The sequence below is a fragment of the Mus caroli genome, unplaced genomic scaffold (genome assembly GCF_978045245.1).
Source record: "Mus caroli unplaced genomic scaffold, Mus_caroli_1 scaffold_10, whole genome shotgun sequence".
Lineage (NCBI taxonomy): Eukaryota > Metazoa > Chordata > Mammalia > Rodentia > Muridae > Mus > Mus caroli.
This window is the reverse complement of record NW_028227265.1, coordinates 98,979,631-99,005,815: the sequence shown is the minus strand read 5'-3', so window position 1 is coordinate 99,005,815 and position 26,185 is coordinate 98,979,631. Positions and strand designations below refer to the sequence as shown.

At 44.1% G+C, this 26,185-nt stretch overlaps 2 protein-coding genes and 1 non-coding gene across 3 annotated transcripts; 1 reads left to right on the top strand and 2 right to left on the bottom strand.

The window, feature by feature from the left end:
• Positions 1–1,278: 1,278 nt before the first annotated feature.
• Positions 1,279–1,382, bottom strand: LOC115031851 (small nucleolar RNA U13). The gene has a single exon (XR_003837496.1). It is a non-coding gene; the product is annotated as a small nucleolar RNA U13 (small nucleolar RNA).
• A 362-nt stretch (positions 1,383–1,744) lies between these two features.
• On the top strand, positions 1,745–13,401 carry Tti2 (TELO2 interacting protein 2). Its single transcript, XM_021170523.3, has 8 exons — positions 1,745–2,918; positions 4,921–5,107; positions 5,635–5,727; positions 6,988–7,175; positions 7,252–7,395; positions 9,640–9,802; positions 10,737–10,845; positions 12,030–13,401. Exons 1-8 carry the CDS (start codon positions 2,269–2,271, stop codon positions 12,110–12,112), a joined length of 1,617 nt encoding a protein of 538 aa, XP_021026182.2. The 5' UTR covers positions 1,745–2,268; the 3' UTR covers positions 12,113–13,401.
• Mak16 (MAK16 homolog) lies at positions 10,899–19,022 on the bottom strand. Its single transcript, XM_021170524.2, has 10 exons — positions 18,936–19,022; positions 17,045–17,094; positions 16,858–16,967; positions 16,709–16,773; positions 16,397–16,548; positions 15,107–15,161; positions 13,433–13,507; positions 11,964–12,074; positions 11,616–11,681; positions 10,899–11,441 (listed from the first exon to the last, which is right to left on the bottom strand). The coding sequence occupies exons 1-10, from the start codon at positions 18,948–18,950 to the stop codon at positions 11,253–11,255; spliced, it is 888 nt and encodes a 295-aa protein (XP_021026183.1). The 5' UTR covers positions 18,951–19,022; the 3' UTR covers positions 10,899–11,252.
• Positions 19,023–26,185: the final 7,163 nt, after the last annotated feature.

Genomic DNA, 26,185 nt, shown 5'->3' with positions numbered 1-26,185 from the left:
CACAAAGAAATGCATATATCTTGCTCTCTGTTTTTCCTTCTTTCTTACAAGAGAGCATCTATCTACCCTTCCTCCCCTCTGCCCCTCCCACCTATCTATATTCCCAGAGTTCCATGGTGTTACACAGAGACTGCTTTTTCTCCCTCATGGCAGCTGCACCAAGCTGCATTGTGTGGACGCAGCTCCATGTAACCGCATTGTGTGGGTGGTCAATTCAGCCTGTCCTCTGTGCGTGGACATGGGGCATTCAGGATACATTTGTTGCTTTGACTAAATTGTGCCAGGCACTAGAAGTAAAGGCATGGCTGGCTCGGGCTTTGGGAAACCCAGCGAGAGATCTCAACAATACAGAGCACTCCTCAAGTCTAAAAGGCGTCTGGATCCACTGGACACAAAGGGCACAAGCTACAGAAGAGAAACGTCCCACACAGTACAGACACAATAACCTCTTCTTGACTGGCCTCAAGCTGCTTTTGTTAAGGGAAGGTTTCTCTTGGAAGTGGTTAGCAGTGATTGATCAGAGTGCCACCAATTGGTCAGAGTGGGGAAAGCCAGAAGTAAGAGGTTCCGAGTTAGAATTCTAATCACCAGATTTTCTTGGAAAGAAGAAATGTAAATTAATGTTGGTGCTGTTGCATAACAATGGGAACTAACACCTCTTATGAACTTTATGCTGATCAGATATTGTTCCCGGCATTTATGTACATTAAAAATTGTCCCAACAGTCCTAAGAGATGGGGACCAGTATTATCTACATTTGTTTCCCCCAATACAGAAATTAAGACATAGAGATCTGAGCTGTTGCCGTTTGCAAGAGGTCACACAGAGAAGTGAAGGGGGGAAAAAAGCCACACAGGCATCACTGGTAGTGTAGTGGCAAATGGTGTAACACTAAGAAGAGCATGTCTTGGAGTGGAAGGATGGTTCAGTTAAGAGCATACCATGGCTAACAACCTCCAGAAATTCAAGTTCAGAGAACTGGACACCCTTTTCCGGCTTCTGCGGGGACCAGGAGGGCACCAGGTACAAAAATACACATGTGAACAAAGCATTTATACACAGTAGAGTAATAATTTAAAACAACTCTTAGAAAGAAGTGAATTTCTGTCACTTTCAGTTTCTCTTAGGAATGGAATGTACTTTAGGTATAGCCCCAGGTACCCTGGACCCTTTCCACTACCTAACCAATAATCCAACCTGCCTGAACCAAGAAGTAAACACACAGGACATATCTCATATCTACACAAGAACCAGAACTGGAGGACCCTCCTAAGTTCATATCAGACGGGTAATGTGCCCACGTCGTAACAAGGTTTATGGGCGGCACATGTCACGCAATAGCGTGAACACCCAATCATCACGCTTTATGAACCAGAAAGGATCAGCGGTAGTGCTAGCTTGCGAAGTATCGAGTAAGTCTCACCAGTTTTTCAGAGAGGGTGATTAATATGCTGCCGCTCTATTTAGCTTTTGCACACAAAATCGAGTACAATTACAAACTGTTACTAGGATTTTGCGAGAATTCTCTTGTTTCTAGCCTAGCAGATGAAATCAGGAACAAACTTAATGAGCGAACGCTGAATTATGCAAATATATCTTTCAGGGCTCCACCTTTTACCCCTTCCTTCTCTGACGGACTGTTTGTTGCTTTCTGGTCGCGAGTCGTAGAAAGAAGCGTTGCGGCTCCGCTGGCGGAAGTTAGTTTTGCTTTACGGCTACAATGCTCTCCAGGGCCGGAAGTTGCGGAATACAGCTACTGTACTGGAAGAGCGCTAGGTTTCGGGAGCCTTTTTGGTGTCATGGTTCAGTAGTTTGCCTTTAAAATTAACTTTTTTTTTCGTTTTTGAGTTTTCGGAAAGACAAATTTCGCCACGTGTTAGAGCTTGAGGCTCTCCTTTTTTGTTTTGTTTTGTTTTTTTTTTTTCGAGACAGGGTTTCTCTGTATAGCCATGGTTGTCCTGGAACTCACTTTGTAGACCAGGCTGGCCTCGAACTCAGAAATCTCCCTGCCTCTGCCTCCCGAAGCGTGCGCCACAGCTGCCCGGCTTGAGGCTCTCTTCTTACACCCACTTTACTGGGTGGATTGACACTCGATCCTTGTGTCAAGACAGTGAGACAGCTCGCCTTTTAGCTGTGCCTGGTTTTAGTTCTGCTCATTGGGGGACACCGAGCCCCGGACGACCGTCCCTCCGAGACTCCAGACACCATCCCCATTTGGTCTCTGTCCCTGCGCGGGGGGGAAGCCCAGCCCCTCGGGTGCGACTAGGAATGAAGCTGGACGGCGCCAAAGAGAAGTCGGAGGTCGGCTGCTCCCAGCCTGCAGAGGGCTCTCCCCCGGCCCTCGAACCAGCCTTCTCCAGGATTCTGCATCGTCTCAGCCGCCCAGAGTCATCAGGACAGGACAGCGTAAGAAATGTCGCTCTTAAAGACTTCGGCGCTTTAATAGAAGCCGCCGAAGGTGACAGATTCTTTGAGGGGAGTGGGAGTGGGGGATCCCTCCGGGGGATGCCCGAGATCCTGGGGCAGGTGGTGAGAGCCCTGGAGAAGTTCGCAGCACCCGAGGAGAAGGCAGATGGGGTCGAAGAGCATCCCGAAGTGCCCGAGAAGGCGACTGAAGTTGGCTCATTGTTTCTAAAGCTGTTGGGGAAGGTTGAAGCTGCCAAGAGTTCTCCCGACTGCCCAGCGTGGAAGACAGGCCTCCGTCACATGTCAGGACCCGTGTATATTTTTGCCATCACACACAGATTGAAGCAGCCATGGACCAGTCCAGCATCTCAGCATGTTGCTGGTGAGGTGCTGTCTTTATTGCTTAGAGTTACTGAATGCAGTTCTGTGGCAGGATTCCTATGCGGAGAAAATGAAGACGATCGAGGGAGATTTGCTGTGGTCTTGGGGCTTCTTAAGCCCCATTTGAATAAGTGAGTAATGCACTTTTCACTATTATCAGGCAGATAGGGGTGCTGAGATAATAGATTTCTTAAGGACCAGAACGATTGTGGCTTACTAGAGATGAGGAAATCAGATAGCAGCAAATTCAAGATTAGAACTGAAGTCTTCAAATTCCATTTTCTCCACCGAACGACTGCCTTGGGGAACTGGAAATTCTGACAATAGATATGGGAGATTCTGTCCCATTTATATGGAATCGAGTATCTTATGCTAAGTACCCATGGGTATTTGGAGAAGACCCAGTCTTTCAGCATGAATTTAAATACAGGGACTTCTAACTTGTTCATAATTATTGGATAAAGTGATTATAAGGAATAATAATTGGGATGAAACTGAAAACGATTTGTAGTAAGTGGGCTGAACTAGACTGCTATCAGTGTTTTGTTTTGTTTTTCAGCCAGGTCTTAATTTTATCTATTTATATTTTATTCACTTATTTTGAGATATGGTCTCACTGTGTACCCTTGGCTGGCCTGGAACTTTTACGTAGACCAGGCTGGCATGGAACTAACAGAGGTTTTTCTGCCTCTGATCTCTGTGGGTGTTACCACACCTGCCCAAGGCAGGTTGTTTTAAAAAAGGATTTTATTGGACTGGAGAGATGGTTCAGTGGTTAAGAGCACCAACCGCTCTTCCAGAGGTCCTAAGTTCAATTCCTAGCACCCACATGGTGGCTCACAACCATCTGTAATGGTATCTGATGCCCTCTTCTGGTGTGTCTGAAGACAACTACAGTTTATTCATATACATAAAATAAATAAATCTTTTTAAAAAAAAAAAAGAAAAGAACACTCCTTTAAAAAGAGGATTTTATTAATTTTAATTACATGTAGGTATGTGTCTGCATGAGATTGCAAGTGTTTGAAGAGGCCAGGGGTGTCTTATTCCCTGGAGCAAGACTTACATTGACAGCTACCTGACATGGTTGCTTGGATCTAACTATGGATCCTGTGGAGAAACAGCAAGTGCTCTTGACCACGGAGCCTTCTCTCTGGTCCCTTCAGGCAGCGTTTCCTGTAGCCAAGGATGTTGGCCCTGAATCTCTGATCCTGCTTCCGGGTGCTGGGCTTACAGGCAAGTGTCTCACCATGCCTGGTGCGTGCAACTGCTGCGGATTGAGCCCAGGGTTTTGTGCATGTTAGACAAGCACCTTACCAACTGAGCTAGATCCCCAGTCCTCTGGCTACAGAATGATGAGGTGAAATAAACCTAGAGTTAAAAGGCTTTTAAACTAGTCCCTCTTTCTTTTTCTTACTAAGACATGATTATAGGCTGGCTTTGTATTTCCTATGTAATCCATGTTGGCCTTGACTGGGAGAGATCCTCTTGCTTCAGCTTCCTCAAATACACATACTTCAGATTACAGGGGTGCAACACTGGGTCCAGTTAGTTTTCTTTGTATTGCTGTGAGTAGGACCAGGTCAGATAGCATCCGTGAATCTTGTTTTATTATTTGTAATTAACGGGATATACCTGTTATACAACGGGGTTTTAAGGAGGTTGAGTCAGATGTGCAGTTCCTTTTATAAGCTCTAAGTTGTCACTCGTGCTCTGAGTTCTCTATTCCTTTGACACTGAAGTGGTGACATGCCTCTGCTCATCTCTCTCTCTCCCTTCTCAGCACATTTCACATCAGCCACAACACGACTGCTGCTGATCGCACAGGTCTTTTACATAGCTGTAGTTATGCATGGCTGCTATTCATTGGATAAGCCTATATTACCCCACGTTTGGGCAACTGTCAAGTGTATATAATATAAGATATGTAAATTATTTTATTTCATATCATAAAATGCATTTGAAAAAACCAAGAGTTGTATCGGAGATACACAAATACGGATACATGTATATGTATAAAATCCGTTAAAGACAAGAGGAGGAAGAGAAGAAGAAAATCTTGCTAAGCTTCAACTGATTATTTTTGCTAATGCTGTGCCATTCACTTAGTGTGGTTTTCATGTGTCTTTTCAGGGAAACCTGGAAGAAGAATCCTGCTGTCAAACATGTTTTCTCGTGGACTCTCCAACAAGTCACTCAGCCCTGGCTGAATCAGCATCTAGAAAAGACACTTCCTCCGTCTTTGCTCATCTCAGATGACTATCAGACGGAGAATAAAATCCTGGGTGTCCAGTGCCTCCATCACATTGTGGTTAATGTGGTAAGCTCCTCAGCTCGGGCCTGCACTGACGGACAGCCGACTCACCCATGGCTGCTCTTCATTTCTGATCTGTTTTTGCTTTATCCTTTTGTCTTTATAAGTAGCTTTTTTTTCATGTTAAGTCATATAATTCACTTATTTATAGTTTTTCTCCAAATATATTTTTTTTTTCTCTCTGAACCTAGTAGAAATAATATTGTGCTGGTAATATAAATAAAAGGGTAATCATAGAAGTAAAAAGATCATGCTTAATTATGAAAAAAATGTGAAAAGATAAAAAAGCAAAATCACCTATAGAAATTAGCCTGTAACTTTCAAGTACAAAAATAATCAGAACTCAAGAGTTTATAGCAAAATGTAGAAAATGCTACTGAAGGAGACTCTTCTGAAATATGGAACTTTTAAAATCCTCGCAGAAGTCGAGAGTGGCTTTACTGAGTCTCTGTGTACTCAGATCTAATTAACAACGATGTTAAAGATTTTGCCCCTTTGGGAAACTTGTAACGGCCTAACTTGTGTGTTTGCAGCCAGCTGCGGACTTGCTGCAGTACAACAGAGCCCAGGTTCTGTACCACGCCCTCTTCAATCACCTGTACATGCCTGAGCACCACCTCATTCAGGTATGGGAAGATTTGCTCCTGACTGTCTGGGCTCTGGCCTGAGTACGGGTGCTATTATGTAAGCAGGAACAGTTTAGAGCTGTTTCCCCTTGGAAAGTTAGGGCGACTGAGAGCTGCCGCCTGACTGAAGGACCTGACATCTGAATGTCAGGCAGACATCCACCTCCCTGAGCAGCCAGAGCAGCCCGGGTTTTGTCTGCATGCATGTAAGCTACATGCCGCTTGGGGGTAGGTATGTTTATATTAAATGTTCGTCCTCTGGGTTGCTCCATATGAACACAAGTATTTGAAATCCCTTGTATGTAAATATCTAGTATGTGTCTATGGTAGGTCCCAAGAATAAGTAACTCAGAAAGTGTTTCTGGCTTGAAACTCCTTGGAAGACATTAATGTAAATATATGACTGTGCACACATCTCTCTGTGTATGTACAACACACCAAAGCTGTATTACAAGGGCTGTAGTGTGTGACCAGCAGTAGCAGTCAACTAGTGAGGTTGGAAGTGACTTTAGGGAGCAGTGGGAGTTGCAGGAGATATGTTTATGAGGGGTAAAAGGGACTTTGTTAGGAGGGGGAAACAGTGAAGACTACTGAAAGTTTTCCTTTGTGCTGGGATTGAATCCCAGCCGTCACATGTAAGGCGCGTGCACACTGAGCCTCTTCTACCCGTTGGTTTTGGGTTTTGTGACAGGGTCTGATCCTAGCCCAGGGTGCTCTGGAGCTTTCAGTGATCCTGGCCACTAGGTGCTGGGATGGCAGATGCACAACACCCTATCCAGCAGGCCCCCCTTTTTGCTTTTTGTGCTTAGTATCTTTAATATTTTGGGCACTGAGAATCTACTTATTCTCAGAAATTTTATTAACATGTTGGAGAAAGGAGATTTTTTAAATTCTGAAGCACCTAGAAAAGCCTGAGACCCCCAGAGTGCTCAGAGGGAATGTTTGGACGCCATAAGGAGTCAGGACCATCTTAGGTTCTGTGGAGCAGTGTCATGCAGAGAGCCCATAACTGCCATGTGTCACTGTCTACAGGACTCTAGACCTAGATCCCATTCTTTCATCTCATAGATGACTAAAGAACAGTTCTGGAGAAGAAGTTTGAAAATTTGTAGTACTTTGGATCGTGAACATTAGTTATCTTTTAGAATTCTGTGATGTGCCCTGGGGACAGTACATTAATGAAGATCTTAGCAAAATCAGGGATTTTGTGACTGCAAATAATTAGTGAACTATGGTTTTTTTTCATTCTTTTTCTTGCAGGCTGTGCTCCTGTGCCTCTTAGACTTATTCCCTGTCCTAGAGAAGGCTCTGCACTGGAAGGGAGATACAGTTCGAGTCACCACACACTGTCATGAAGTGCTACAGCTGATCCTCACCCACATGGAGCCAGAGCACCGCCTCCTCCTACGGAGGACCTATGCCAGACACCTGCCAGCTTTCGTGAAGAGGTGAGTGCTTGGGCCTCTGCTCTGGCATATACCCCACATTCAACTTCTCAGCATGGCGCTTTCTCTTTATTTGTAGGTTGGGGATCCTAACTGTCCGGCACTTGAAGAGGCTGGAACAAGTTATCCTTGGTTATCTGGAGGTTTATGATGAACCAGAAGATGAAACTAGGTTGAAGATACTGGAAACCCTGAAACTTGTCATGCAGTATGCTTGGCCCAGGTATAGCATCCAAGCTGACAGATGTGCTAAAAGGGCATGCATGCTTTAGCTTATTTTCTCTTCAGAACTTACCCAGATAAAACTATTCAGGACGTGTAATGCATCTGAATCCTTTTCACTCTCTTCGTTTCTAGAATACACGGCTACTTCAGATGTTTACATCTGAGCCTTTTTCATCACTAGTAGTTCTACGTTCTATCACAATTAAATCACTTCTCTTTCTTAGAAGTTCCAAGGCTGGGTGGGCATTGTGTCACAACCCTTTAATTCCAACACTCAGGAGGCAGATTGAGATCAGCTTTATCTACATAGCAAGGTTCAGGCCATCCAGGGCTAACATAGACCCTGTCTCAAGAAAAAGATTATATATATATATATATATATATGTATATGTGTGTATATGTGTGTGTGTGTGTGTGTGTGTGTACGTGTGTGGTGGAGTAGAAAGAAAATCACAAAATAACAAATTTATGGTCATGGAAATTGGAAAACAGTTCAGATTTCCTTTTGCTATGGTAAGATATTATGATGAACACAATTTACAGAAGTTCGAGTCCATGACCATCCTGGCAGCAGACAGGCAGGTATGGCTGTGGGGCAGAAGCTGAGAGCTCACATCCTGAGACACAAAGAATGAAGGAACAGAGAACTGGGAATGAAAGTTAAGACCTTAATGCTCATCCCTATTGTCACACCTCCTAAACTTTTCCAAACATCTTCGCCACCTGAGGATCAGGTACTCAGGTAATATGAGTCTATGGGGTCCATTCTTGTTCAACATGCTACACAGATGGGCTGTCTTCCCAGAGTGTAGTTATAATTTCTATCCAAATACTAAAGGAGCATTAGGGCCGATGCTTTGGTTATGTGGGAGAGCACTTGCCTAGTATAGACAGCAGGTTTGATCCTTATCACTGCTCCTCCCTAGAAAGGCAACCTAGAAGTGCTTCAATAAGCATGTTTGTGTTCATCTCAAGAGGTCTTCAGGACAGCCATTCAACATTTGTCAGGGCAGTGATTAGATGCGAACTTAGGATCTGCTTGTTTAGAAGACATGTGGCTCGAAGCTGTCAGGAGTAAACTAGAACCTCAACTGTCTAGTCACCTAACAGCTCTCTTGCACAAAATGGAAATGTTAGCCATTTCTTCACCTGTTATCTTTGTCCCCCACTCAAGTACAGGAGGATAGACAACACATCTATTATGTATCCCTGAAGCACTCAGTACCTCTCATTAGGTACTGAGTATTCAGAGAATAAATAGATGTGTAAGTGAAACTGAATGAAGCTAATTTTATATTGGGCCTTCACAGGATAAAGACATCTAAGGAAGGAAGTAGAGGGAGGATAAGGCCGAGCATAGGAAGTGGTAAATGCAGCCGACTGTATGAATGGCTAGAGAAATACAAGCCATAGGGAAACAACTGAACAGTTTGAGAGGAAGGATGGCAATGTTTTTGCTAGTCAGTTCTAGGCAGAAATATGGCTTGTTTATATTTTCCCACAGTACATGTTATTTTCCACCTTTCACTAAAGTTTAGTTTATAAAATTTATCAAGTTAAAGGCTATGACCTAATGGCTTGATAAGTTCAGTCGGAATGTCATGGAATGAATACTGTGTCCATTTCATCAAAAGGATTAACACTTAGAATATGCTAGACTTAAAAGCAGGCAAGGCGCCTGAGGTAATACTGACTTGGTCATCCTGATTTCTCTTTTAAGGCAAGGTTTGCTCTGTAGGAAAGCTCAAGTTCTAGATCCTCCTGTCTGTGTGCTGCCACACGCTGGAATTATGAGCACATATCACTACCTGCAGACGCTTTAAATCCAGGCTTAAAGTTCTAGGACTGCCAGCTGTTTCCTTACCTCTGATTTGAAAAAGGGTGTGTGTGTGGGGAGGCTTGAACAGGAGAGATCCTGACTCTTCATTCTCAGCTCATGCTGGGGAATCAAGCTTTGGCAGGAAACAGGTTTTCTGTTTTTTGTTAATAGGGTCTCACTGTAGCCCTGGTTGCTCTGAAACTGGCAGAGACTGACCTGTTTCTTTAACATCCCAATGTGTGCATACAGGCAGAGTGCTGTAGAAATAACAGGAACTTTGGGGCTAATGATCTGCAGTCTGTTTAGTCTTGTTTTCAGCAATGAGATAGCAAACATTTGACTTCAGTTTTCCCACGCCTGGACCAAGTCTCCTAAGTTTAACATTCCAGTTTGGAATATGAAGTCTTTTCTTCCCAATTCTAGAATTTCCTGCAGAGTTGTGGTCTTACTGAAGGCTCTCCTGAAACTGGTGTGTGATATATCAAGGGACACGATCCCCACAACTGAGGCCGCTAAGAGTACAATGCTCCAGGAAGCCACAGACTGCCTGATTCTCCTGGACCACTGTTCCCAGGGGCAGGTGAAGGTAAGGCATGCATCTGCAGCTGTGTCAGTTGGTCCTAGGTAATGCCAGCGGCTGGTTGTAATTCACACCTTGTATGCCCAACTAGGTTGGCCATGAGCTTAGAGGGTGTTAGGTCTTACCCCAGTGCTCTTAAGTTCTGGTGCGAAGGCTGAGCTCTTTTAATGCTATTTAACCATTTGGAGCAAAAAGAGGATCAAAACGAACAAGCAAAAGCTACAAAGACTTTATAAAATTCAGTTTTGAGACTGACAGGACCCCTATTTTGTTCGCAGGCTTGGCTGGCTCGCCTGCCTGGTAAGCCCTAGGATCTGCTTGCTTAGCCCTCCCTCCCTCCCTCCCTCCCTCCCTCCCTCCCTCCGAGATTAGCAGTGCATGCTTCTCACTGAGGACTCAAGCTTTAACCATGGGATTGAACTCGGCTCCTCATGTTCATCCCACTGAGCGAGCTCCCATTTTCCATATGCTTAACTAGTAGGAAATGCTTCCTAGGGTTCATATTCCACAAAATTCTCAAGACCAGTTTGTGGTGTCTATGTGTATTTATATGAAAATCAAAGACTAATTTCTCATTTTTACCACAATTAGAAGTCTCCAGTTTAAAGGAACATGAAAAGAAATCCATACCCCAAAATATGTAGAGCTAGAGCGTGGCTTGCTGTTTTTCAGTTTGTTTGGCCATGGCACGGCAGCCCTTGCGTTGGTCTGTTTTCCAGCCAAAGGTCCACTGAGGTTGTTTTGACTAGAATGAAGGAGGTTCTTCCGGGCCAGCCCACTACTTACAAGCATGGGACAGTTTTCAGTTAACACCTGTTCTGATGGAGGCACCCTCCCCTAGGGCCATGCAGTCTCTATCTTTTGAGTATGTGACAAAAGAATAAAGGCTGTGGGGAAACAGGCTTTACAGAAATCAATGCCCGTTGCTCTCATGTTTCAGGGTCTTCTGGCTAAACTTGCAGTATCCTGTGAAGACAACACAGTGGTGAGCTGCATCAGGAAGGTACAGCAGGGCTCTGCACATTCTCCTGGCGATGACACTGAAGATGGCTAACCAGCAGGAAAGGCTGCTCTCCTTATCCCAGATCACACGGATGGAGTTATGGGGGTAAAAATCCATTTTTGTATTAAAATATTATAAGTTGAAATTTTTATCTCTTCCATTTGTCCACATAAGAAAAGCTGAGTAAGAAAAAAATTGCAATCCTGACATTTCTAAGTAATTTAGAAATATTTACAGGCAGTGCCATTCCAGCTCCAGGAATTCATCTGTTAGGAGCTGATGAATTCCTGGGCTCAAGCTGTTGCAGCATGTGTTATAAAAATACGCCTCTCAACTCAAGGCTCTTCATACTCACTCCAGATTCCGGCTCCACTGAAGTGACATAAATATTAACAATATAAATACTTTAGGAAACAGAACACACAAGAGCACAGCTGCCAGTGTGAAGGGAACTCATGTGGCTTTGACTTTGGCCATGGGCTCTGTTTCCTGTTCATACTCTATTTCCACATAGGCCCGTTTTTTCCGCAAAGGTCCTTTCAAGGGTGCTTTGCCTTTGTGCTTAGCCTTATGAGCCTCTTCTTCATTGGAGGATTCATCATCCTGGTCTTCCTCACTGTCAGTATTCAGTTTATCCATATCCTAATATGTAGAAACAGAGTCAGACCAGGGAAAGTACAAGTCTTCTCCTACACCCCTCACTGCGCAGCTGGTTCAGAACCATGCGTTTGTTCCTTTGCTCCTGTGTTCAGATTCAACCCCCCCAGCCCCCCTTCCTTGCTATGGCCACAAGCCATTCTTAGTCCCAGAGCTCACCTCAAAGTCACTCAGGTCACTCTCCTCCACCTCCTCATCTTCTACAAACTCTCTTTTCCCCACATCCTAGAAGGAAACAGTCACTGGGTTAGGAATAACGGTACTGAAGATCAAGTCTTAACATCTAGGTTTACCTCGTTCCATAAAGTGAGTCAGTCTGCACACACAGCCACCAAAACCTATTACTCTCAAGGTTAACACATACAAATTAAAAGGAAAAATCAGGGACGCATGTAAAAGTCAACACAGAATCATCACGAGATACAAAGGTGATAGAAATAATGTCGCCTCTGAATTACATGAGGTCTGCAGGTCACTACGTTTCAAAACAAGACAAACCATATTCACCTCTTCTTCGTCTTCATCTTCTTCTTCTTCTTCTTCAGAGTCACTTTCTGCTTCCTGTTTCTCTAGGGCCTTGTCGAAGGCATGGATGGGGAAGTTGTAGATGTCGCCATACTGAAGAACAAACACAGACCACCTTTAACTATGCCTGAGTATCACACCTTTCCAAGTTCCTCTGCTCAACAACCAGGGGCCAAGTAAGAGAACAGTAATGCAGTATATTTCTATAGTTTTCCAGCCTAGCTACAGAATGCTTTTGTCATTAATAATCTAAGCTGAGAAGCAATAGTGACATTTTTTAAAAAGAGACTTTTTATTTTAATGACCCTTAAAAGATTAGAGAACTACACAGAAGCAAAAGCTCTAGGCATTGAGGCTGGGGCGAAGCTCAACACATTTAAATTCTCAGGTCCAACACCAACATCATTCACACCGGACATGGTGACAGACACTTATTCACCCTCATCTTTTGCTACATCTTTTGAATCTAAGGCCAGTGTGGGATATCATTAGCTATGGACTCAAAACAACAAGATACACTCTAGGGAGTGGGGAAGGTGCCCAAATGAGTGGGGTGCTGAATGACTATATACCAAGGGCCCCAGAGCCCCAGACTCCAATAGCAAAGCCTCCTCCCCAGGGATGGCAAAGCCACCCTTGGTCTCAGTGCAAACGATGACAAGATGTGGAGAAAATGTGCCATAGTTCAGCCTCTCCCATGAAGTATTCCCACTAGAGATACTACTGAGACTAGTTAAACCTGTCTCCTCAACCTAGTAGTATCCATAAACCTGCATCCCTGGAGCTGGCGAGATGGCTCAGTGGTTAAGAGTGCCAACTGCTCTTCCAAAGGTCCTGAGTTCAAATCCCAGCAACCACATGGTGGCTCACAACCATCCGTAACAAAATCTAATGCCCTCTTCTGGAGTGTCTGAAGACAGCTACAGTGTACTTACATATAATAAATAAATAAATCTTTAAAAAACAAAACAAAAAAAAAACCCTGCATCCTTATTTATCTATAATAAGCCATTCCCTTGTTCGGCTGTATGAAATAACCTGTCTCCCTGAGAGTCAGCTCTGTATAATAAAATGCTGCCAAACATCCAAGAGACTCAGCTTTGTCTTCCCAGTCCATCTCAGCACAGCTTTCTGCCTGTGTTTTCATCCCCTTGCTGCCCCAAGTCAGGTCTATGCCTGGAGGCTGTGCATGGGCAGGGGAAAACAAAACGAAACCCAGAAGACCAAAACCTATGACTGTTAGGATGCTTTTATACACAACTTGGAAACATCAACTAGAGATAGCAGCCAAGAGGAAAGTCTCATCAGGAAGATAGGCCTACACAGACTTGCTTTACTCTGTGGACAAACTGGGGTGCAAAGGCTATCTGGGATATTTGAAAAAGTACTGCACTTTTCGTATTTCCTAGCAGGTAAGGAAACACTTGTCACAACACTACTAGGTTTCTCACCGTATCTTGTTTCAGTCTCTCCAGCAATTCCTTCTCAATAGCATTGTCCAGCTGGGCAGCTATTAATGCTTTTTCCTGTAAGAAAAGACCGTTACTCCATCAGGACTCACTTTCCAGCCTGTACACATACAGTCCTCTATGTTTAATAACGGTATGACGTGATTGTATACTAGCAAGGCTTTTGCTTTTCTAGCCAGATACACTTCTTTCTCTCTCAAAGCCTCTTGGGAGCTTTTCAATTAGAAGTTCCCTTCTATAATTTGCATAAATGTATCAAGTAAATAAAATGAAAATAATTCTTATGACTTTAGCAACAGCACTCTGAATTTCTAACAAACCCTTGATAGATGTATTATACATACTGGCTTATATCCATTTGAGAATGTCACATAGGCCAAGGTAGATGGCTCAGTGGGTGAAATTCCTGGTTCACCAATGTGAGGATCTGAGTCTGAGCAATCAGAACACATGTGGAAAACCAGGCGTGATGGCATGCACCTGTAATGGGGCCAATAGCAAGAGAGGAGGCATAGGGAGGTGGAGCCCTAGGAGCTTGTGGAAAAGATCCTGGCCCACAGAGTTCAAGCCAGGAAAGATCTCTCAAACAGAACGTAAGGAACCTGAGGACTGTCACCCAACTTCCACATGCATGCTATGCCATGCATGTATGCAGTGCAAACACACTAAGTAAGAAATACATTAGGTGGATAAAAAAGAAGTTCAGAAAGTACTTAATAATGAGCCCTCTGAATTCACACAGAAAAAGTATATTTATTCTGAAACATCTGCAAGAATGTTTGAGAGTAAGGAAATATGGAAACTTACTAGCTGGTCTTGAATAAAAATGGGTGCATGATTAGCAAAGAGTAAAAAACTGACAATGACTGCAGTCTGCAGTCATAAGCTGTGTGTGGTGATACACACCTGTAATCCCAGGCCAGTTTAGGTCACAGAGCAAGAAGCTGTCTTGGACACCGATGAAATAGTACATTTGAGACAGAAAGTTTCATGTGATGAGTGAGAATAAAAGTACAACTATTCCGGAGGAAGGTGTTCCTCAGAAGGACAGAACAGAGCGGCAAACGCTGAGAAGGACTGCAGATGGACCTGTTGGGAAGAGCCAACTCCCAAGTGTAGGTCCATTGAAGCCCAGCTCAACTCAACTGTCACTATCTGTGAGATGGCCTGACTATGCTCTGGGCAAAGCTGGAAGAGCAGGCCTTCTCCATGCACATTACCATCACCATCCTTAGGAACCAAGCCACCCAGGTTACTTGAGAGCAGCTTAATCTGAGATCAACATGTATCCAGTTTTCTGTTTTGTTAAAAACAAAAGCAATCTCACAATCGAACGCTTTGATTTTCTAAATAATATAACCAAAATAGCCATAAGGCTAAAGATATTGTCTAAACGCTGCAAAAGGTAATGTAAGTATAAGACAGAAAGTGTCAAAGTCTAAATTATGGAACGTTTTGACCTGAAGACCTTTAGATAGAGCTGTCCATACTCTTTTTATTATACTCAAACACCTTAGAGTACCTATTTTCAGCCTTCAGTTAAAATCTTAAAAATCTGGAGAAACAAAGAGGCCAACTGCCCCATTAGTGACACGTTATTATGAATCACATGCAAAAAACAACTTTCTTACATAATATAGAAACACAGCTTATTACCTCTCTTCGTTTTTCCCTTCGTTCAACCTTCTTACTCAAAGGAACAAGCTTCCTCCTAGCAGAAACCAAACACAGTATTAGAAAACTCAGGTTCAGTTTAAAGATAAAAGAATTAGAATTGATTTTTTGCTGCTTAGATCCATATAGTATGTAAGATCCTAGATATTCAGACGCTAGTACAGCTCAGTGACTGAACACGTGCCTGGCACATGCACACGTTTGTTTCTACAGCCTAGGTAGCAGCTCACACCAGTAATTCACCATGGGGGGTGAGGCAGAGGGATCTCTGAGTTGAAAGCTACAGAGTAAGTTCCAGGCCAGATTGACTACAAGCTGAAATGTTGTCTTAACCCTGTACCAAGTCAGGTATTTTGACATGTATTTCTTTTAAGGCTTATTTATTTTATGTAGGGCATCAGAACCCAGTTACAGGTGGTTGTGAGCCATCATCTGTGGCGGTTGCTGGGAACTGAACTCAGAACCTCAGGAAGAACAGTTAGTGATCTTAACGACAACAGTCCCCTTGACATGTATTTAATGTGGTCATTTCTGTTTACTTTAGGTTCACTATAGTAACATCAATGCTTCAATGAACAAAGAAAAATGAATTTTCTGAAAAAGATTCACATGATCTTTAATATGCTCTGCTAGTCTCAATAAAAAAGCCTTCATCTTTACACTCCTTTTTTTATTGTCTTTTTTTGAGACAGGGTTTCTCTGTGTAGCCCTGGCTGTCCTGGAACTCACTCTGTAGACCAGGCTGATCTTGAACTCAGAAATCTGCCTGCCTCTGCCTCCTGAGTGCTGGGATTAAAGGCGTGCACCACCACGCCCAGCTCCCTGTTAATCACATTTTAAATAATTTTAGCTTTTCTCAGGGAATCACACAGAATTTCCAGGCAGCCAGGGTTATCACATATTCTGTTTTAAAATCCTGCAGGACCACTGGACACACCTTTAATCCAAAGTTTTTCTTGGCATATCATCAAAGCTTCACCATAGCTGAATTTAGGAGGAAAACATTGTTTGTGACATGGTCCACAGATAGTAATAGACAGGGCAGTGTTGGCGCATACCTTTAATCCCAGCGCTTGGGAGGTAGAGGCAGGTGGATTTCTGAGTTCAAGGCCAGCCTGGTCTACAGAGTGAGTTCCAGGACAGCCAGGGATATACAGAGAAACCCCGTCTCAAAAAATTAAAAAAACAAACACCCCCCCCCCAAATCAAAAACAACAAAAAACCCAAAACAACAACACAAAAAAAAACAAAAACAAACAAGTTGGTCCTTACTGTCGCTTCAGTGTAAGTTTTCTGATTCGAATCAGGTACTGGGTTATCTTGGTAAACCTCTGCTTACATTTGTGTCTGATAAAGCGGGGCCAATAGATCAGATTTTCATCTATTTGTTCCAGTGCTTTTTCATAGTTTTTACTAAGCCGGACCTGTGGAACAGAAAGGGAAACCTGAGGAGGAAGGGCAAATCAAGTTAGGCCTTCACTGTCAGCCCAGCATCGATGAGGGTGGCTTTCAGGTGCAGAGACGGCCTATGTGGCAATTTTGCTTTTGCCCAATGGTCACTACAGTTTTCTCACTGAGTCTTACCCGTTCCCAGAGACGCCTGGGGAAAGCTGCTCGCTCTATAACCTTCATGTACAGGTAGCACTGCCCTGAAGAGAAGTTAGACAGCTTTATTATTATTCTTTACAGAGGCTAGGGACATCCGTTTATAAATTGTCGTGTAGCTCCCGTACCTTTCTCTTCTTTAATGGTAGCATACTGACTATTTGCCAGGGGACAGGATGACCGATTGCACAGACCAGTCAGACTGTATTCATTTCTGCAAAAGCCCTGAGTCTTGGTTCTAGGATGCAAGGAAAGAAATGTTTACAATCAAGCGGGTGGCAGAACACATTTTAGTCTAGGCTGCAATCTACTCACCTTATTTTGAAAGAACAAAATTGCTTGTTTCCTAGTGTATTCCAGATTACCTGCAAGACAGAAAAAAAGCCCTTTTGCTCTGGCCCCAAAGATGCTGTTTAATATAAAAAGAGGCCGTGCTCTCTGGCCTGCAGCTGGTGCTCCATGGCTCAATCCTTGCCCTCACTGTAGGCTCCAGCACCACCACCACCACCAAAACACAAACATACAAGATGATGAGGACCACGTCAGAGCACACTGCTGGGTGCCGCAGTGAGGAAAGGGTCTTTAGGGAATGAAAAGAAAGAGCTATCTTTTAATAGGCCTCACTCGTTCCCTAACATGAATACATATATTCTTGTAAACAACAACAGAATCCCAAGAAAAACCTAAATGCAGATATGATGATCATACCCTATTACTCAGCAACAGAAGTTCATTTATAGTTAGTAACTACTCCCCCCAAATTATTTTCAATACATACATACATACATACATTCTAGCATCTGTAGTATGCCCTTATGTATAGTGTCAACAAAATGAGCCCTATCACATTTACATTGTAACTGTTTTCACATGTGTTCATTATCCATTGTCCAAGTCTGCACAGCACTAGATACTTAGATATACACACCATCATCACCACAACCTTATTATCTTCTACCATGTCTCCCTAATGTGCATCCCAGAACCTGGTGAGGTGCAAAATATATAAACGGTGCATCAAGTTGCAATCACTAAAGCCACATATGGGTGTGTGTATGTGTGAGCATAAAGATCTCTAGATAGACGGCACTGAAGAACCGAGAAGGACCCTAGAGCAGTTAAAGGGGGGAAGAACGAAGGGCCAAAGAATAAAACACACATTGGGGGTTTAACAGGGGTAAGGGGCGTAGGAAACGAGAGAAGTGGAGTGGGTGTATCATTCAGCTTTGTGGTCAGACCTCTTATACATCATTTGGTCACACCTCTTTCCTGGGCACCGGATTTGTCTGTGCGCCCAGCTGCCCACTTAGCATCTCTAAAAGGATCCCGATGGTAAACATACCCCAGTGCAACTCTCAATTTCACGCTCTTCTAAAAAAAAAATACAACAGTTCTCCCTAGTTCCCACTAAAAAAGACCTGAAACCATTTCCTTCAAGGTTCTACCTGACCTTGTCTGGGCAAGCCTATCAAATCCAGCCTCCCCCTCATCCTCTGGATTCCTGTAGTAAGTCCTTCCCTATCTCCCATCTTTGTACCTTTACTATTCCTACGGCTCTTCAGTGGCTGCCTCAGTCCCAATTCTGGGGTCTTTAGCCCAATGTGACTGGTCTACCGCTCTTTCTCCATTACTCCTCTTTCATAGTACCGTTATTCTCTATCCCCAGAGTGCTCATGAGAGCAGAGGTTTGTTTGTTTGTTTTTTTAATGTCTGTTGCCCGACTGTTAACAACCAACCATCACACTGAACCTACACCAGTTGGATACTGGCTATGTACTTAGAACTCTGTAAATAGACAAACGAGGTCTTACTTCCGAAACTACGCCTCGGGCAGGCTGCAGAGCAAGATAAAAAGCCCAACATTGGAGAGGTAGCGCTCATGGAGTTCCCTAAGCACGGATTTTAAACATCGCATCTCTCCCGCCTTGCCACCCCGAGACAACTGCCGTTCAGATGGCAGCTGGCACAAGGGGCTTCACTGCCAAGCACCAGGGACTAAGGAAGCCGACCTGGCGGGCTGGGGCTGGGGTGGCCTGGCCTTTTACACGCGCACGGGAAGCCACTATCGGAAACCGGGGCTCTGCAAGTCTCGCCATCCGAGAGAACCGGAGACAAACGGGCCGTCTGAGCGTGCGGGACTAAATCCTAAATGAGCGAAATGCTGCGCTAAACCCAGGGGTGCCAGGGCGAGAGAAGGGAAACTCACGTCGTCCGACTGCATCGTGCCGGCGGCTCAGCTCGCCGCGTTAGCAAGGACCGGGGAAGCAGCCACGCTTCTTCCGCGGAGCCACTTCCGGAGAGCCACTAACCTATCGCGAGAACGTCTCAGTGTCCCAGAAGCCCGTGACGTCCCCGGGCGCAGTGAGCATGCGCGCTTCCGCGCCAACGCACGCTTGGATCCCGGCGTGCTCGCCTCCGGCATCCCTTGCCCTAGGGGCGCAGATACCGTCTTGTCCTGCTTGCTGTGTTTCTGCGCGAGCTCCAAACCTCTAAAAAGCGGGGCTTCTTTGACCTCTCTAACCCAAGGCGCACCCCCCGAGTCCCTTGTTCACGCGCGGGGCTTTAATGTTAATTACCGTCCCATTTCTGGCCGTGGCCGCGTGCCTGGAAAGCCTGAAGCCATCAGCTCCTTTACCAACCCGCGGGAACTTCTAGCAGCCATCTCAGTTCTCACTTTGAAACACACACGGCAGTGTCGTTATGGGGAAACAACAACAACAGATAACAAACGAAAAAAACCTGTATGCATGTGACCCCAAAACGGACAGATTCTACTGTCGCTGCCTTGCTCCTTCTGTAAGGATCAAACTCCGGTTACCAGGCTCACACTCCTTCCTGAGCCATTATCCAGGCCTGAGAAAGTGCTTTTAAAAGGTCAGCAGGAGTGATAATAAAATGAGGGTTGCTTCCCCAGTTCTCCCTTCTGAAAGCCAATAAGTAGTTCAAGTGATTTTGAAGAAATTGCCATGTGCCAAATACAGTCCCGGAGTCTAGAGACAGAGCAATGAAGAGGAACAATATTCTACACCCTCAAGGTCCTTACTTAGTAATGGGATTCAGAGACTTGTACTATAAACTGTATAATATAATGTTTAAGTACTGCTAAGTGCTGTAAAAGCCATGAGGCAGCTGTGAACACTCAGCTAGTGGGGAGGTTGGTTCGGGAGCTTGAGACCAACTTGAGTTTTACAGGGAGGTCATAGCCGGATGCTGGCGATGGTGATATCGATGAGGATAACGCAAAGTAAGTTAGTGGAGACAGGCTCTTTTAGAAAGGATTATATGTAGCAGAGGATGGCTTAGTCGGTCATCAATGGGAGGAGAGGCCCTAGATCCTGTGAAGGTTCTATGCCCCAGTCAGTATAAGGGAATGCCTGGACCAGGAATGGGAGTGGGTGGGCTGGGGAGTAGGGGGAGGGGGGGGAGGATAGGGGATTTTCGGAGGGGAAACTAGGAAAGGGAATAACATTTGAAATGTAAATAAAGAAAATATCTTTAAAAAAAAATAAAGAAGAAAGGTTTATTGGGAGAATGCCGTAGAAGTAAGTGATAACTGGGTAGAGAATCACGATGAGGTAATGCAGTAAGTTGTGGCATCAGGTGTGTGTGTGTGTGTGTGTGCCTTTTAAAGAAAGATAATGGAGAGCCCTACAGTTAAGGAGATAGTTGGAGTAAAAACAGACAAAGGAAAAGTGTGGGCTAGAGAACGTAGAGCAAGAGGAAAGATCAGTAGGAAATTAAACCAGGAGGAACCCAGACCCAAAGTATATGCAGCCTTACAGTACAGCAAAGTATATGACTTTTGTGGTAAACATCTGGGGTCTGCAAGCTAGATTGAATCTCTGATGAAACAGTAACAGTATGGCAGCGTGGTATTGCTCTCCTCACAGCTGTCAAACTGAGTGTGGGTGCAGCCAACAGTGTGGTTGGCCTTGTGTGTGGTTGTGGGGAACCCAGTGCCTTAATCATGCTAGGCAAGGTTGTATCATTGAGTGACACCTGTCACCCCGCATTGAGCTATATCTGGCAGTCTATTTGTTTTTTGAGAAAGAGTGTCACTGTAACAGTCTGGCATGCAACTCATTGTATAGCAGCCCAGGCTGGCCTCACACCTGTGAGCAATCCTCCTGTCCCCCCACCTTCTCCACTGGGATTACAAATGTGAGCCCCAACATTGAGCTGTGAATAATTTTAAAAGGCGGTGGCATCCACTGCCTTCAAGGAGAAAGGTATCCTTCCACAATGCACCATCTAACTATGAGGTCCAAAGAGACCGAATAAAGGGATACAATTCCCTGACAAGATTATGAACTTCCCACAGCATGGTGAAATGGTAACATTTCCACCCATACGAGGTGAGCAGGCACACTAGAATTTGCACTGCATCAGAGAAAGTGTCCCTACACTGTTGGTGGGACAATAGGTCACTTACATGACAAAACTCACAGAAAGCTACACTAAGGCCATTCTAACTGAAGAAAGGGAAGTGGGGAGTGGTATAGTATTCTTTTAAGTGCTGGGGAAAAGTTCACTTAGAACCATCTGCCCTGGTAAAAAGTTCCTTAAGAATGAAGGAAAAATCATATGACAGGTTCTGCTAAAGAAAAACCAAGAGAAATAGTTGGTACCAGAAAACCTACAAGAATGGGTTTTCCAAGTTCTATAAATGAAACAGAAATTTTGGATTCTGTGGAGAAAACTATGCATAGCACTTGGAAGTTCTTCACCTTTGAAACTTTAGCTTGTGCCTGGTGTATAAACTGAAGACATGACAACTCCAAGGGATGATTGAGGGGAAGGTTTTTACTCTGTAGATATGAGGGATAATACAGCCAGAGGTATCTGGAAGAATCCAGAACACAGAAAGTAGTAGATTGGACATGACCAGCAGATTGCACCAGACCACGAGAGGAGACAGAGCGAGAGAAGAAGAGAAAGAGACCAAGAGAGAGGGGCAAGAGAAGAGGCCAAGAAAGTACAGCCAAAATACCAGGGTTATACAAGAATGAGAAGTTGGAGAAGTTTAGAGTAGGGGATGGGGCGAGAAGAGCCCACAGGTACTGAATAAGCCTGGGAACTAGCATGTGCTTTGGTAAGCCAGTAGACATCGAATATAGCCTTTAGTCCCTTTTGAGAGTGAGGAAGAAATGGATCAGGCCATTGATAGAGGGGAACAGGCCCCAGAATTTGGGGCAGTGGAGTTTCCTTGGGACCTGACACTAGGTAATGAAGGCAGCGTGTGTGATGTTACATATCGTGGGTCTAAACGTCATACAACAGAGCTTTCACCCCACGTGGAGTTGTTTCCTGTTGACTGAGCAGGGACAGGAAACATGATTCTGGTTGTCCACCATGATGTATTCCAAAGTGAAAATGATCTCACAAAGTTTTTACAACTATAGAGCAACAAAAGATGTTGTAAGGCAAGACATTTTTTCAGATTCATTGGGAGAAACACTAAGGAGTGGGTTATAGCAAGGGAAGCTCTGTTATAGGCTTTGGATGCTTTCCTGTGACCGTCTTAGCTTTTCATGAGGTTACGATCAATCAGCCTTGTAGAATCATTACCATTGATGTGTTCCCCCAACCCCAGGGTGCATTAGGTCACATGGAAGACTAAAATGATTATAAATTGCAAAGGGCTAGAGCAGGCATAGTGGTTTGAACAAGAATGCCTCCCATAGGCTCGCATACTTGAATGTTCCATCTCCAGTTGGCGGAATAGTTTGATAAGGACTAGAAGGTGTGGCCTTGTTCGAAGAGGTTTGTCACTGGCATTGGACTTTGATATATCAAAAGCCCATATTATTCCCCATTAATTGGCTGTCTCATGCTTGTAGATCAGATGTAAGCTCTCATCTATGGTTCCAGTGTCATGGCTGACATTTCTCTACCATTATGGTTATGAAGTCTATATAATCCTCGAGAAACCACAAGTCTCAAATTAAATGTTTTCTTTTATAAGTTGCCTCAGTCATGGTGTTGTGCCACAGCAACTGACAGAAAGTAAAAGTACCCAAGACAGCAGGTGAACTGAAATAAGGCTTCTAAATTTCACTCGGACTGGAGGGTGACAATAGCAAGCAAGCACTACAATTTTAGGTATATGTCAAATAAGACAGAGCAACCACTAAAGAGGACATAGAATAAAAATACAATCAGGGGGCTGGAGAGATGGCTCAGCAATTAAGAGCACTGACTGTTCTTCCAGAGGTCCTGAGTTCAATTCCCAGCAACCACATGATGGCTTACAACCATCTGTAATGGGAGGGATCTGATGCCCTCTTCTGGTGTGTCTGACACACCAGTGTACTCATATAATACAATAAATAATTTAAAAAATACAATCAGGGGCTGGAGAGATGGCTCAGTGGTTAAGAGTACCAACTGCTCTGCCAAAGGTCCTGAGAGAGAGAGAGAGAGAGAGAGAGAGAGAGAGAGAGAGAGAGAGAGAGAGAGAGATCTGTGAATTCTAGACCAGCTACACAATAAAGCCAGGGCAGGAGCCTCTATTGATAGTTACAGCCACTTGCAAATGACAGTCTAAAGTTAAAAATGTCACATTTTTTCGCTAAGGATACTATGTAGGTTTTTGCTTAATAATAAGTAGGAATATCCTTAATAATTTAAAACATAAATGCACATCAATCCTGACTTTATGTAAAGAGAAAGGGGAATGCAGGTATATTTATTATGTAGATACTAATCTTCAAAGAAGAGAGAAAGAAATGGGAATTGATATAAATGTCTTCAAGGATACATAGATAATAAACAAATAAATCCAACCAGGTAGTGGTGGCTCACACCTTTAATCCCAGTACTTGGGAGGCAGAGACAGGCATATTTCTGAGTTCGAGGCCAGCCTGGTCAACAGAATGAGTTCCAGGACAGCCAGGACTACACAGAAAAACCGTGTCTTGAAAAACCAAGTAATCCCGAGTGCTGGGATTAAAGGCATGCTCCACCACGCCCGGCTTAAATTGTTTTAACTATCAAAATGAATGTGGTTATAAATTCAGTGTTTATGATGGTATTACAAATCCTCCAGGAGAGAGGTCAAAATATAGAAGACCTAAATAAAAAGGGGGCTGCTAGACTGATCAGCCTATACTTTTGATGACTTCGGGTTGCTGGACTAAGGACAGGATTCTTTTGGAGAAAGGTTCTGAGTTTATGTTAACAGGAAAATGGAAAAGGCTTTGGACTCCTTCCAAAGCAATAAGGATCAGATTTGATAGAGGGAAGACCCCCTGAAGATCTCAGGAACATACAGGAGAAAAATAATAAGGACCCAATGCACTACTAATGCATATTACTAAACCCTCTATTGAAACAGCTCTGAAACTGACTGGGACATATATATGTCTCCAGCTAGAACCTCAGCTTTCATGGGCAATAAATCTTGTTGGCTTAGAAATTCTCATACTAGGCTGGGCATGGTGGGACACGCCTTTAATTCCAGCACTCAGGAGGCAGAGGCAGGTGGATTTCTGAGTTGGAGGCCAGCCAGGTCTACAGAGTGAGTTCCAGGACAGCCAGGCTATACGGAGAAACTCTGTCTCAAAAAACCAAAAAAAAAAAAAAAAAAAGAAAGAAAGAAATTCTCATGCTTACTATTGCATACAATCCTTCAGGTGGTCTGAATGCAGGTTTATATTGCTGTTTGATTATATGATCAAACTAACTTCTGATGAAACACCGTTGTTTCCTCATATGTTCAAAGAGCAGGAAATTACCCTTAACGGATCTGCGCACCCTTCATGTTCCATACAGATGTCTTTATAGACTATGTATTGCTTGTAAGATTTATATATTAAAGAATGGACGACCAAGAGGGCAGCCCTGGCAGGATTTACCCTTGGGGATACTGAGATGCTGAGACCTTCTGTTCCAACTCTCTGATCAATCCTCCTTAAACTGATGCTGTCCCCGAGATCTTTCAGAACAGCTTCAGAAAGGACTGCTATTCCCAGGTAACCCCAGTTCATCCAGCCTTTCAGACTGTTCCAGTCAGGACTTCAGTTAAGCCCTGATCTTCATGAAGCATTCAAGAGAATTTCCTGACACATTGTTACCATTTGGACTTGCCTGTGATTGATACTATTATTACTTAGAATAGAGAGCCAAATGGGAGTCCTGGTCACATGGAGAATTGTAACCTCCCCTCCCCAGCCTGAAACCTGTTTGCTCAGGTTTCAGTGTTAGAGAGCATGGGGCGGAGCTTGCCGCCCTATCACCCTGCCACTCCCACTGCCGCTGCCTGCCAACTAGCTGTTCCGGAGCTATCATGTGTTCACCTGGAACTTTACTCCAAGATGATTTGGCGGGAATCGGGTCCCTCCCCCTGCTTCATAACTGAGTGTAGGAAATAGTAAAATTGAACCTTGATCAGAATGACTGTGTTGGTTACCTCTCTCTCTCGCTCCGCCTAGCTCCCTCTTCTCTTCCAGATTCCAAGATGCCTTTCCAGAACAGAACCCAGACATGTGAGCCGCTGGCCGGACACAACAGAGAATGATTGCCATGTCACTTTTCTTGCTGTCCAAAACACCTTCAACAGTGCCTGTGTACATCATAATGTCGTGTTTAAGTACTTTGGAGCAGATCGGGGCTTCCTGAGGACTGAATTGAGAGATGCCTCATGTGTGTGCTAGGTCGGTTCTCTAAGACAAAGCTATGGTCTCAGCCTACAACACACAAACACACTCGAGAAATGATCTTGACAAGTGGCCCTGAGTGCTGACTTGTAACTTGCTGTGTAGCTCAGACCAGCCTTGAACATTCATTCCTCTTGCCTTAGCTTCCTGAGGAGCTGGGATTATAGATCTTTACCACTAAACCAAGGCTTGGCTCTTAAGTTATTTTGGAATAATTTACTTGTACTTTTTAAGTCTCATTTTCCACAACTGTAAAAAGCAAGCAACCAACAAACACAGTCCCTGTAAATCCAGTTTGGTCTACTTTAATCCACAAATCCCAGCATGGTTTCTATACCGGAGTGCACAGCACTTGGCCATTTAATTCAGGGTTCTAGATTCTGCTGATTGACGTTGGGCGAGTTTTCTGAATCGTTGGGCACTGTGTATGAGACCTGGAACTGCATCATTCCCAAGGGGCCACCTGATCCCAAGGGCCCCAAGGGGCCACAGTGAAAGCCACATTTGTTGGTCAGTCAGAACCAGCGGGCACATTCTTTCCAAGGAGAAAGAGCAAATATTCTGGCACAAGAGGTCTTGTAGAATACATATTTTGTTTGTTTTTTGGCTTTTGTGTTAGTGACTCTGGTTAATGCTGGACAAACATTTCAGTAAGGCTTGTTATAATTTGGGCTGGAGAAATAGCTTAGTGGTTAAGAGCACTGACTGCCCTTCCAGAGGTCCTGAGTTCAATTTCCAGCAACCACGTGATGGCTCTCAACCATCTGTAATGGGATCCGATGCCCTCTTCTGGGGTGTC

What these genes read in the sequence shown, in the direction of transcription:
- Tti2 (XM_021170523.3), top strand. Translation starts at nt 2,269, where the DNA reads ATGAAGCTGGACGGCGCCAAAGAGAAGTCGGAGGTCGGCTGCTCCCAG. An exon ending in CTTAAGCCCCATTTGAATAA is followed by an intron (nt 2,919 to 4,920) that starts GTGAGTAATGCA and finishes GTGTCTTTTCAG; the next exon opens with GGAAACCTGGAAGAAGAATC. An exon ending in CTGCCAGCTTTCGTGAAGAG is followed by an intron (nt 7,176 to 7,251) that starts GTGAGTGCTTGG and finishes CTTTATTTGTAG; the next exon opens with GTTGGGGATCCTAACTGTCC.
- Mak16 (XM_021170524.2), bottom strand. An exon ending in AGAGACTGAAACAAGATACG is followed by an intron (nt 12,075 to 13,432) that starts GTGAGAAACCTA and finishes TTTGTTCTTCAG; the next exon opens with TATGGCGACATCTACAACTT. An exon ending in GTGACCTGAGTGACTTTGAG is followed by an intron (nt 11,442 to 11,615) that starts GTGAGCTCTGGG and finishes TCTACATATTAG; the next exon opens with GATATGGATAAACTGAATAC.